Here is a 12,638-nt window from a genome sequence, read left to right as displayed (position 1 = left end):
CCTCCCTCTCCTTCCTTCTTGCCTTCCTTCCTTCTCTCCCTTTTTCCCCTTCCTTCCTTCCCTCCTTCTCTTCCTCCTTGTCTTATTTCTTCCCTCCCTCCTTCCTTCTTCTTCATTTCTTCTCTCCCTCCCTCCTTCCTTCTTGCATTCCTTCCTTCTCTCCCTTTTTCTCCTTCCTTCCTTCCTTCCCTCCCTCCCCCTTCTTTCATCCCTTTCTTCCTTCCCTCTTTATTTCTTTTCTTCCTGTCCCTCTTTCTCCTTCCTTCCTTCCTTCTCTCCCTCCCTGTCTTCTTTCTTTCTTCCCTCTCTCCCTCCTTCCTTCTTCTTTTCTTCTCTCCCTCCCTCTCCTTCCTTCTTTCATTCCTTCCCTCTCTCCCTTTTTCTCCTTCCATCCTTCCTTCCCCCTTCTTTCATCCCTTTCTTCCTTCCCTCTTTATTTCTTCTCTTCCTGTCCCCCTTTCTCCTTCCTTAGTTTCATCTATGCTGACGATCATGTCATCACCGCTCAAGAAGAGATTCCACTGAAACATTGGGGCGGACTAAGTTTATAGGAATAGTACTGCCTCGGCGGTCCGTTTCAGGTATCCACGTGGCAAAGGGATGGACTAGATGACCTCTGTGGGTCCCTTCCAACTCTAGGATTCGAGCGACACGTCCCTCCCTCTCTTGCCAAAGGGCCGCCAGGTCCCACCAGCCTTTCATTAAAGAGTTAATTTATTTGTCGGCTTCCGCATTGACCAATAAAACAGGCAAAAAAAAATAAAAAAATAAAAATGGCGGACGTACACACATCTGACCCACAACGTGCAACTGTACAGTGACAACTACAGCGAAAAAAAAAATCCCCCCCACAATATCCGCAGAGGATACGTACACTCCTGACCAAGCTGTGGTTAATAAGCGAAACCACAACAAATGAAAACATGTCTCGATTCCTGTCCCAGCCAAATCCTCCTCTGGGGATAGTGAAAAAAATCCATCCCCACAATATCCGCAGGGGATACGTACACTCCCGACCAAGCTGTGGTTAATAAGAGAAACCACAACAAATAAAAACATGTCTCGATTCCTGTCCCAGCCAAATCCTCCTCTGTGGATAGGCGTCCGGCGCTTACATCGACCCCCCCCCCTTCTTCTTGAAGGCACCTTTGATTCAAGCCTTACTGCAGGGAGGGATTCGGCCAATGCTTTGCGGGCAAGATCCGGGCTGAAAGGAAGACGCGAAGGGTGATTGCAGCGTGATTTGTCCATTCCCGAAGAAGGAAATCCCCGGTCTCTTGGACCTCCTTTGCCGCTCCGTGAGAGCATCTAGTCTCTTTCCCAAGAAGAGGGGAATCAGTCCAGTTTCCTGGCTCCCAGTTTCAAGGGTCCTTTGGCCGCTTTCCTTTCGGCCCGCTTGGCTTCCATCTCTTGCCGCCGCTCCTCCCGCTTCTTTCGTACCAATTCCGCTTTGCTAGGCCCTACGGACATAAAAGAGAGAGAGAGAGAGAGAGAGAGATCCGTTATCATGGAGGGGCTGCCGCACATTGTGCCCCCCAAGAAAGGGAAGAAAGATGGTGCTGAATGTGTTGCGAGATGGGTTCGTGAATGAACTGCGCTCTGGATAGCAAGTGTCCCAGAAGCAAGCAGAATACACAGTTTTACAGTCATCACAGTCACATACAACATAGGCAGATACTCATGCTGAGTCACACAGGAGAGAGGAAGATGGATGCTTCCAGTAGCATTTCTCTGGTTACCAGTATTTGAAAAACACCAGAATAAAGCACTCTGTACAGGAGTTGATTATAAATTGTATTATTTTAACTGTATTTGTTAGGGCTGGGCGGTTTCGTTCGTTAATTTCGTAATTCGTTATTAATTCGTTATTTTTTTTGATAACGAAGTGATATTGAACCATTCAGGAACAACTAAAAAACGAAACGAATTTTTCCAATTCGTTTCATAATTGTTTCGTAATTGTTTCGTAATTGTTTCGTTATTATTTCCGTATGTCTGATGCAAGTTTTATAGTCATTGTTTGTTTTATCAGTGATAAAAAAATAAATTATCACAACAACAGTCAACAACAGAGGGAGAGGGAAGCTTCAGAAGTTTCCCCTGTCCCATTTGGAGGGTTTTTTAGCATATTGCGCAATTGCGTCCGCCATTAACGAATCGATTCGTTATTGTTTCGAATCGAATTTAGAAACAAATTTTTCCGTGGTTGGACAGCCCTAGTATTTGTGTTTAGATTGGCTGCAGTAATGCTGGAGCGGCCTAAGTCAGAGGAGTCCTCCATGTGCGTTGCCATGCAGGAGAGAGGGAAGTGGGAGGAGCTTAGAGGGGAGAGTTTGAAAAAACGACAGTTAAAAATCAGTCAGGGTTTAGGTTTAGAGGAGTGAGCAGTCAGGAGTTAGGTTCAGAGGAGTGAGGAGTTAGGATTTGGGAGAGAAGGAAAGGAAAGGTGGCGGAGTGACTTGTGAAGCAAAACTTGGAAGCTTTGAAAAGCTGGGTTTGGCTATTGGAAGTTTCTCAGGCTAGTGCAGCCGAATGGTGAAACATAGCTGGTATTCTTTTAGTCTAAGGAGAGGCTAAAGAATAGTTTACTTAGTATTTGATCTAGGGAGGATCAAATAAGGGAAACATCCCTGTATGGAAACTTTGTCTGAAACAAGTACTCTACGTCAGAAAGATACTGTGTTACTTGAAAGAATGAACTGTTAAAGTTACAAGTATTATTCCAAGTGCAACAAGGAAAAGTTACGTCTTGCAACCACACGCTGTGTACTTAATAAAATTGTTAACTTTTATTTGAAGATCGCCTCAGCTCCGTCTATTCTGTGTCCAAAGTGCCATTTCTCACAATATTACAACTTACCTCACGTGGTGGCAGAAACGCAGGGAAAAGTAACCAAATAAATCTACATTCTTCTCTCCAGTCACGCTACAGTATATACAGTGTAATTACTACTAAGTTATTACTTTCTTAATAAAGGAGGAGGTGCAATTGAACAGCCTCCCTTCCAACTTGATGGTAAATTTGGTTCCTAATCGGCAACCTCCATTGCAAATCGGCCAGTTCTTTTTAAAATTGGGAACTGGGGTAAAATCTCCTTAATACTGGGTCCTTTCAAATTGGTGGCAACAATAAATCATCCCTCCGCTCCCTTGATTCTTTTCACACTCCTTTCACAGAAAAAACACGCTTCCGCCCATCTATTATTATTATTATAATAATAGCGGCCTTCGATACCGTTGACCACGGTATCCTTCTGGGGCGCCTTGCGGAAATGGGTCTTGGAGGCATTGCTTTGCGGTGGCTCCGGTCATTTCTGGAGGGTCGCACCCAGAAGGTGTCATTGGGGGACTCCTGTTCCGCACCACAACCTTTGACTTGTGGGGTGCCACAGGGTTCCATACTGTCTCCCATGCTGTTTAACATCTACATGAAGCCGCTGGGTGAGATCATCCGGAGTTTCGGGGTGCGGTGTCACCTGTACGCAGATGACGTCCAACTCTGTCACTCCTTCCCACCTGCTACTAAGGAGGCCGTCGAAGTCCTGAACCGGTGCCTGGCCGCTGTAACGGTCTGGATGAGGGCGAACAAACTGAAACTAAATCCAGACAAGACAGAGGTACTCCTGGTCAGTTGCAAGGCCGAACGGGATATAGGGTGACAGCCTGTGCTGGACGGGGTCGCACTCCCCTTGAAGGCGCAGGTTCGCAGCTTGGGTGTGACCCTGGACTCATCGTTGAGCCTGGATCCCCAGGTTTCAGCGGTGACCAGGGGAGCATTTGCACAGCTTAGGCTCGTGCGCCAGCTGCGCCCTTATCTCGGGAAGTCTGACTTGGCCACGGTGGTACACGCTCTTGTCACATCCCGCCTGGATTACTGCAACGCTCTCTACGTGGGGCTGCCCTTGAAGACGGCCCGGAAGCTTCAGCTGGTCCAGCGTGCGGCAGCCATGTTACTAACTGGAGCGGGACGCAGGGAGCACACAACGCCCTTGTTGTCCCAGCTTCACTGGCTGCCGATTTGCTACCGGACCCAATTCAAGGTGCTGGTCTTGGCCTACAAAGCCCTAAACGGTTCCGGCCCAAAATACCTTTTGGACCGCATCTTGGCCTACGAGCCCACGAGGACCTTGAGATCGTCTGGGGAGGCCCTTCTCTCGATCCCGCCTGCATCACAGGCACGGCTGGCGGGGACGAGGGAGAGGGCCTTCTCGGTGGTGGCCCCCCGGCTGTGGAACACTCTCCCGGCACACATCAGACAGGCGCCCTCCCTCATGTCCTTTCGAAAAAGCCTTAAGACCTGGCTGTTCGAGAGGGCATTTAATTAAGTGCTAAGCAACAACATTACGGTAATGAGAACTGGAATGGTATAAGGAAAATGAGACTGGCTATGATTCTACTAAGAGACGAAGCGGATTTTTATGTAGTTTGTATTTGTTGTATAGTCATATGTTGTTGATACTGGCCTCTGTAACTGTCTTTTTATGTGTACTGTACACCGCCATGTGTCGCCCGTAAGGGCTGAGAATGGCGGTCAATAAGTGCATCTAATAAATAAATAAATAAATAAATATTATTATTATTAAACTTTATTTGTACCCCGCTAGCATCTCCCGCAGGACTCGATGCGGCTTACAAAGGCCAAGGCCTCAACACAACAACAGCAAAACAATGACAATACAATTTAAAGCAAATTATAACATAAGCAATAACAAAACAATACATCATTACGCAATAAAAAAACAGGGCTGAGCCAGTGATGGGTACAGGTTAAAAAGTGCTGGGTGTGGCAGGTGGTATGTTGGATTTCCGGGCAAGTGCAATGTGCAAAAAGTCTTAATGTTGAGGTTCAGCATCTTGGCAGTGAAACTACTACCGGTTGTAGGAGAAGGAGGAGTGATGCTGAGTCAGAGCTGGATCAGCGTCAGCTGAAGCGTATTCGAGATATTATTTTGGCACCTAGCGACATGGAAGATTTTGCAGGGTTTGGACCCAAGGATTTGAAGGAATTGGATTACCAGGGAGTAAAGCGGGTTGCCAGTGAGTCTGATAGTGATGAAGAAACTATGAGTAAACGGCTTAAAGATACAGCTGACAATTCCAGTTCAGATGAACTGGAAGCCAGTAATGGGGAAATGGAGGAGGAATTGGACTGGACTCGGGTTAGGGAAATTCAGGACATATGTACACAGTAGGGCTGGGTGGTTTCGTTCGTTAATTTCGTAATTCGTTATTAATTCGTATTTAAATTAGCTTATGATCCGATATTGAGCCATTTTGGAATAGTGTGAGGAGTTAAATAGATTCGAAACAATTTTTTCAATTTATTTCGTAATTGTTTCGAAATTGTTTCGTAATTATTTTCGCATGCCTGGTGCAAGTTTTATAGTTGTTTGTTTTATCACACCAACAGTCAACAACAGAGGGAAGCTTCAGAAGTTCCCCCTGTCCCATTTGGAGGTTTTTTCAGCATATTTTTAGCATATTTGGAGGGTTTTTTTAGCATATTGCGCAATTGCGTCCGCCATTAACGAATCGATTCGAAATTTACAAAATTTCGTATATTTCGAAATTTTTAAAAGGAAAATTTCGGAATTCTTTAAAGAAACTAAACGTGATGGACCCCTTAAAAACGAATCGAGTTTAGAAACAAATTTTTCCGTGGTTACCCAGCCCTAGTACACAGCCCACGTCTAGTGACGAGTTTGAGGGATTCCAAGATACTTGGCAGGAAGGTACATCTTGGCAGGATCCGGGTTTGGATCAACGCTGGCAGAAATGGCGGAGTAACGAGCCAGCAGCTGAAGGAAATGACCCAGATGCTAGTGATGAGGATCAATCTAGCGATAGCGATTGCTAATAAAATGGGGGTTCTGGGATGTGTAGCTTTGCAGAGGACAATGCGTTGAATCAGGTGTCTTGTTCTGCCTAACCTCCATTTGGGTCCTGGGAATCCAGCTATCTTGTCTTCGTGTACCTTGACTTCGGATTGGACTACGTAAGTGACTTCGCCTTGCCCCTGATTTTTGGAACGTCTCTGGACCACGTCATCTGCCTGCCGGACTTTGTTGCCTGTTTTCGTTATCGACCAAGGACTGTTTTGACTCCGCTTTTGCCACTGTTCGTTTTTGCTCCAGCTTTCCTTTTTCCTGAGACTGAGTCCTGGGATAATCCGGTTTATCTCTGTTTCGTTTACCTGCACGAAGGTCTTTTTGTTTTGCTAAGTAGCACTGCTGGTTAAGTGCTGCTAGCTTGTTAAAGACTCATTAAAGACTCAAGAACTCATTAAAGACTCAAGACTGAACAACTCAAGAACTCTTATGGCAATATAACTTGGTTACATTATTTACAAATTAAAGAATATTTCAAACAAGATCAAAAAATTGGTTTTGACTGGGAAGAAAACACATGGGATAAAGTATTAAGAATACAAAAGAAAACAGTGACAATACTCTATAATAAATTGGTCCAATGGCAAACGGAAACTGAACAGGTGAAAACATGTATGATTAAGTGGGCCGAAAATTTAAGACGACCCATCCAGTTTAGAGAATGGGAGCAAATATGGAACAAAAAGTTGAAATATACATATGCCATGGACCTGAAAGAAAATTGGTATAAAATGTTTTATAGATGGTATTTGACACCGAATAAACTTAGTCATATGTATCAAAATGTCTCAGATAAATGTTGGAAATGTGGGGAACAAACAGGCACATTCTACCATATGTGGTGGACCTGTAAGGATACAACTAAGTTTTGGGCTTCGGTCCATGAGGAAACACAAAAGATGTTGAAGAAGAGGTTCAAAAAGAAACCTGAGTATTATTTATTGGGATTTACAGATTCGGATTTTAAACTGGATGAGAATGAAGACAAATTATTTACATACTACACTACAGCGGCAAGGATTGTTTTTGCCAAATATTGGAAGAATGACCAAATACCGACCATTGAAGAATGGTTGGAGAAAGTTAAAGAAACAAGAGACATGGATGAACTAACTTTTTTGATGAGAAGAAATACTGGAAAATCGCTAAAGAGAACAGACTGGACCTTTTTCTATGACTACGAAAAGAAACTTAAAGATAAAAGTTTTAGAGGACAAGAATAGATAAGTAAGTTGGAGAAGTAGAGTGAGAAGATCCTGAGGTTGGAGTGGAGGTCATTTTAGATTAGTTTAGGTGTTTTTTTTGTTGTGTTTTTGTGCTACCCTTCCTTCTTTTCTATCCTCTTGTTATTGTTCCCCCTCTTTCCCTGTGTTGATTTATAAAATGTTTAATAAAAATTATTTGGGAAAAAAAAAAGACTCATTAAAGACTTTGGTTAACCCTTTATCTGCTGTGTTTGGCAATCTTTGGGACCTGAGTCACAACACTTAAACTCTAATAAAGTGCTTCTGGGACGTAGTGCTGGAGATTATCCTATTCCGGAAAGGCACGTCGGAATAGACAGGTCTTCAGATTCTTCCTGAAGACTGCCAACGTGGGTGCCAGTCTAATGTCTTTGGGGAGGGTGTTCCAGAGTCGGGGGGCAACCACAGAGAAGGCCCTGTCCCTCGTCCCCACCAAACACGCCTGTGACAGCAGGTGGGATCGCGAGCAGGGCCTCTCCGGATGAACAGAGGGAGCGCGTGGGTTCGTAAACGGAGATGCGGTCATGCAGGTAGGCAGGTCCCAAACCGTTCAGGGCTTTGTAGGTAAGCACCTGCACCTTGAATTGGGCTCGGTAGGTAAACGGCAGCCAGTGGAGCTCCTTGAACAGGGGCCCCCAGTTAACATCCTGGACCAGTTGGAATTTCCGAGCCATTTTCAAGGGCAGCCCCACGTAGAGCACATTGCAGTAGTCCAATCTAGAGGTGACCAAGGCATGGACCACACTGGCCAGATCAACCTTTGTGAGGTACGGTCGCAGTTGGCGCACGAGTCTCAATTGTGCGAAAGCCCTCCCAGACACCGCCGACGCCTGAGCCTCAAGCGTAAGTGATGAATCCAGGAGGACTCCCAAACTGCGGACCTGTGCTTTCAAGGGGAGTGTAACCCCTTCCAACACAGGTTGCCACCCTATACTCCAATCCGGTTTACGATCGACCAGAAGGACCTCTGTCTTGTCGGGATTGATCTTCAGCTTGTTCCTCCTCATTCAGATAGACACAGCGGCCAGGCACTCGTCCAGCACTTGAGGGGCTTCCTTGGAATTAGGTGGAAATGAGTAGTAGAATTGCGTGTCATCTGCGTAGAGGTGGCACCCAACTCCAAAACTCCGGATGACCTCTCCCAGCGGTTTCATGTAGATGTTAAAAAGCATGGGAGACAGAATAGAGCCTTGTGGGACCCCACAGGTCAAAGGCCAGGGGTCCGAGCAGGTGTCTCCCAGCTTCACCATCTGGGATCGAACCTCCAGGAAGGACCGGAGCCACGACAAAACCATTCTCCCTGAGACCCATCCCAGAGAGTTGACCCAGAAGGATACCATGATCGATGGTATCGAAAGCCGCTGAGATGTCCAAGAGAACCAACAGAATCACACTCCCCCTGTCTAGTTCTCTACTGAGTCCAACTGCTAGCATCTGACCTTATCTGCACACTGTTTAGTAAACTCGTAGATTCAGTATGTTGTTGTAGGCTTTCATGGCCAGAATCACTGTGTTGGTGTGAGTTTTACAGGCTTCACAATCAGAGTCACGTACAACAGAGGCAGATACTCATGCTGAGTGTAAGACTGTAGGATTTATATAGCAATATTAAATGACCACTCACAAGTCGGTTTTGCTTTGAAATGGATATATTGCTTGTATCTCTGCAGCAAAGAGAGACACTACTGACTTTTTCCCACCACCGCTTCCTGCCCAACTCCCCCCTCAATCATCTGGAGAGGCCCCGCTCATGCTCCCACCACCATCGCAAGCGCGGGTCTTCTCGTTGGTGGCCCCTTGGCTCTGGAACTCACTCCCCAAGGACATTAAGCAAGCCCCAACTCTGGCAGTCTTTAGGAGGAGCCTGAAAACGTGGTTGTTTCAGTGTGCCTTCCCAGAATAAGGAAACTCCCAGCAATATGTCCCTAAACGCACTTTATTAGTGATTTAAGATTGTCTGCACATTTCATCCCTCTCCAAAACTTCTATCTCAGTTACATGTCACTCTAACCCTAACCCTAACCCTCTCCACCACGACCCGGACCACGGCCACCACATTATTATTTTTTTAATTAATTATTACATTTGGCCCAGCCATAGGTTTTTAAATGTGTCCTGTTACTGTTAATGTTTATTGCTTATTTTTTGCTTATGAGTTTATTTATTGTTTTGTATTATTGTTGTTATTGTTTATGCTTGTATTGTGGGATCGGCCTCATGTAAGTCGCACCAAGTCCCTTGGGGAGATGGTAGCGGGGTACAAATAAAGTATTATTATTATTATTAAAAGGTAAAGGTTGTCCCCTGACATTAAGTCCAGTCATGTCTGACTCTGGGGTGTGGTGCTTACCTCCATTTCTAAGCCGAAGAGCCAGCGTTGTCCGTAGACACCTCCAAGGTCATGTGGCCGGCATGACTGCACGGAGCACCGTTACCTTCCCGCCAGAGCGGTACCTATTGATTTACTCACATTTGCATGTTTTCGAACTGCTAGGTTGGCAGAAGCTGGGGCTGACAGCGGAAGCTCACGCCGCTCCCCGGAATCGAACCTGCGACCTTTCGATCAACAAGCTCAGCAGCTCAGTGCTTTAACCTACTGTGCCACCGGGGGCTCCATTATTGTTGTTGTTATTATTATTATTATGCTGTCAAGGTGATGCATGCCATATGCCAGCAAATATGGAAAACACAAGAATGGCCATCAGACTGGAAAAAATCAACTTCTATCCCCATACCAAAAAAGGGAAATGCTAAAGACTGCTCCAACTTCCGTACAGTGGCCCTTATTTCTCATCATGCCAGGAAGGGAATGCTCAAGATCCTGCAAGGAAGAAGACTCCAGCAATACATGGAGCAAAGTTGCCAGACGTTCAAGCCGGGTTTAGAAAAGGCAGAGGAACGAGAGACCAGATTGCCAATATCCGGATGCTGGAGAATGGAGAAAGGCAGGGAGTTTCAGAAAAACATCGACTTCTGCTTCATTGACTCTTCTAAAGCCTTTGACTGTGTGGATCATCATAAATGGTGGCAAGTTCTTGGTGGGATGGGCATCCCAAGCCCCCTTCCCTCTCTCCTGAGGAATATGTACAAGGACCAAGGAGCAACAGTCAGAACTGACCACGGAACAACAGACTGGTTCAAGATTGGGAAAAGCGTACGGCAAGGCTGCATCCCCTCACCCAACCTCATTAACTTGTATGCAGAACACATCATGCGAGGATGTGCGGGGCTTGAGGAATGCAAAGCTGGGGTGGAAATGGCTGGAAGAAACATTAACAACCTCAGATATGCAGATGACACCACCCTGATGGCCGAAAGCAAGGAGGAGCTGAGGAGCCTTCTCATCAAGGTGAAAGAAGAAAGCGCAACAGCCGGGTTGCAGCTAAACATAAAAAAACCAAGATTATGGCAACAAGAATGATTGACAACTGGGAAATAGAGGGAGAAAACGTGGAGGCCGTGACAGGGTTTGTATTTCTAGGCGCAAAGATTGCTGCAGATGCAGACTGTGGCCAGGAAATCAGAAGACGCTTCCTTCTTGGGAGGAGAGCAATGTCCAGTCTCGATAAAATAGTAAAGAGTAGAGACATCAGACTGGCAACCAAGATCCATTGCCTAGTCAAAGCCATGGTCTTCCCTGTAGTCACCTACGGAGGTGAGAGCTGGACCTTCGGGAAGGCTGAGCGAAGGAAGAGAGATGCTTTTGAGCTGTGGTGTTGGAGGAAAGTTCTGAGAGTGCCTTGGACTGCGAGAAGATCCAACCAGTCCATCCTCCAGGAAATAAAGCCCGACTGCTCACTGGAGGGAAAGATACTAGAGACAAAGTGGAAGTCCTTTGGCCACATCATGAGGAGACAGGAAAGCCTAGAGAAGACAATTATGCCGGGGAAAGTGGAAGGCAAAAGGAAGAGGGGCCGACCAAGGGCAAGATGGATGGATGGCATCCTTGAAGTGACTGGACTGACCTTGAGGGAGCTGAGGGTGGTGACGGCCGACAGGGAGCTCTGGCGTGGGCTGGTCCATGAAGTCACGAAGAGTCGGAGACGACTGAACGAATGAACAACAATTATTATTATTATTATTATTATTATTATTTCCTTATTAGAGCTTGTTGCTTCACAAGTTCCAATACAAGGTTTCCAGCGCCCTCTGCTGGCTTCAAAATGTCACAGAGAGAGAATTGATTCAACCAGGATTATTCAGTCAGAATGTCACGGAGGGCATTTGTGATGTCTTCATGCCGTCAGAAATGGACTCCTGACATTGAGTCACACAAGAGAGAGAAAGACGGATGCTTCCAGTATCATTCTCTGGTTCCCAGTATTTAAAAAACGCCACAATCAAGATAGTCATACAGCACTCCTTTCACAGAAAAAACACGCTTCCGCCCATCTATCAGCAGAGTCCAACTGCTAGCATCTGACCTTATCTGCACACTGTTTAGTAAACTCGTAGATTTATTTATTTATTTATTGCATTTGTAGACCGCCGTTCTCAGCCCTAGGGCGACTCACGGTGGTGTACAACATATAAAAAACACAATTTACAATAAAGGCAATATCACAACAACAATAACAACATCACTATCAATAATACAGTTACACTAAATCATTCGCGACGTCTCATCATAGAATCACAATCCAATCTCGTTATCCATATTCCGTTCCAATCATCATTGCCAATTGTTGTAGCACTTAGTCAAACGCCTTCTCAAACAACCACGTCTTTAGTCTCTTGCGGAATGTCATAAGGGAGGGCGCCTGTCTGATGTCTACAGGGAGGGCGTTCCACAGCCGGGGGGCCACCACCGAGAAGGCCCTATCTCTCGTCCCCGCCAGACGTGCCTGTGAGGCAGGCGGGATCGAGAGAAGGGCCTCCCCAGACGATCTCAAGGCCCTCGTGGGCTCATAGGCCAAGATGCGGTCCGAAAGGTATTTTGGGCCGGAACCGTTTAGGGCTTTGTAGGCCAACACCAGCACCTTAAATTGGGCCCGGTAGCAAATCGGCAGCCAGTGGAGCTGGAACAACAAGGGCATTGTGTGCTCCCTGCGTCCTGCTCCTGTTAGTAACATGGCTGCCGCGCGCTGGACTACCTGGAGCTTCTGGGCCGTCTTCAAGGGCAGCCCCACGTAGAGAGCGCTGCAGTAGTCAAGGCGGGATGTGACTAGAGCGTGTACTACCGTGGCCAAGTCAGACTTCCCGAGGTACGGGCGCAGCTGGCGCACGAGCCTGAGCTGTGCAAATGCTCCCCTGGTCACCGCCGAAACCTGGGGGTCCAGGCTCAACGATGAGTCCAGGGTCACACCCAAGCTGCGAACCTGCGTCTTCAGGGGGAGTGCGACCCCATCCAGCACAGGCTGTAACCCTATGCCCTGTTCGGCCTTGCGACTGACCAGGAGGACCTCTGTCTTGTCTGGATTCAATTTCAATTTGTCTGGATTTTAATTTCAACATAGATTCAGTATGTTGTTGAAGGCTTTCATGGCCAGAATCACTGCGTTGCTGT

General features: G+C 46.4%; 1 protein-coding gene across 1 annotated transcript in view; it reads right to left on the bottom strand.

The window, feature by feature from the left end:
- Positions 1–696: 696 nt before the first annotated feature.
- Positions 697–12,638, bottom strand: part of SCYL1 (SCY1 like pseudokinase 1) — a 40,827-nt gene continuing 28,885 nt past the window's right edge. The window contains exon 18 of the mRNA XM_067472545.1: positions 697–1,460. Coding sequence (XP_067328646.1) covers positions 1,336–1,460 — 125 coding nt within the window. The 3' untranslated portion in view covers positions 697–1,335. The remainder of the gene's footprint in view (positions 1,461–12,638) is intronic.

Source organism: Anolis sagrei, chromosome 12 (assembly GCF_037176765.1).
Source record: "Anolis sagrei isolate rAnoSag1 chromosome 12, rAnoSag1.mat, whole genome shotgun sequence".
NCBI classification, from domain to species: Eukaryota; Metazoa; Chordata; class Lepidosauria; order Squamata; family Dactyloidae; genus Anolis; species Anolis sagrei.
This window is presented reverse-complemented; position numbering and strand designations above follow the sequence as displayed.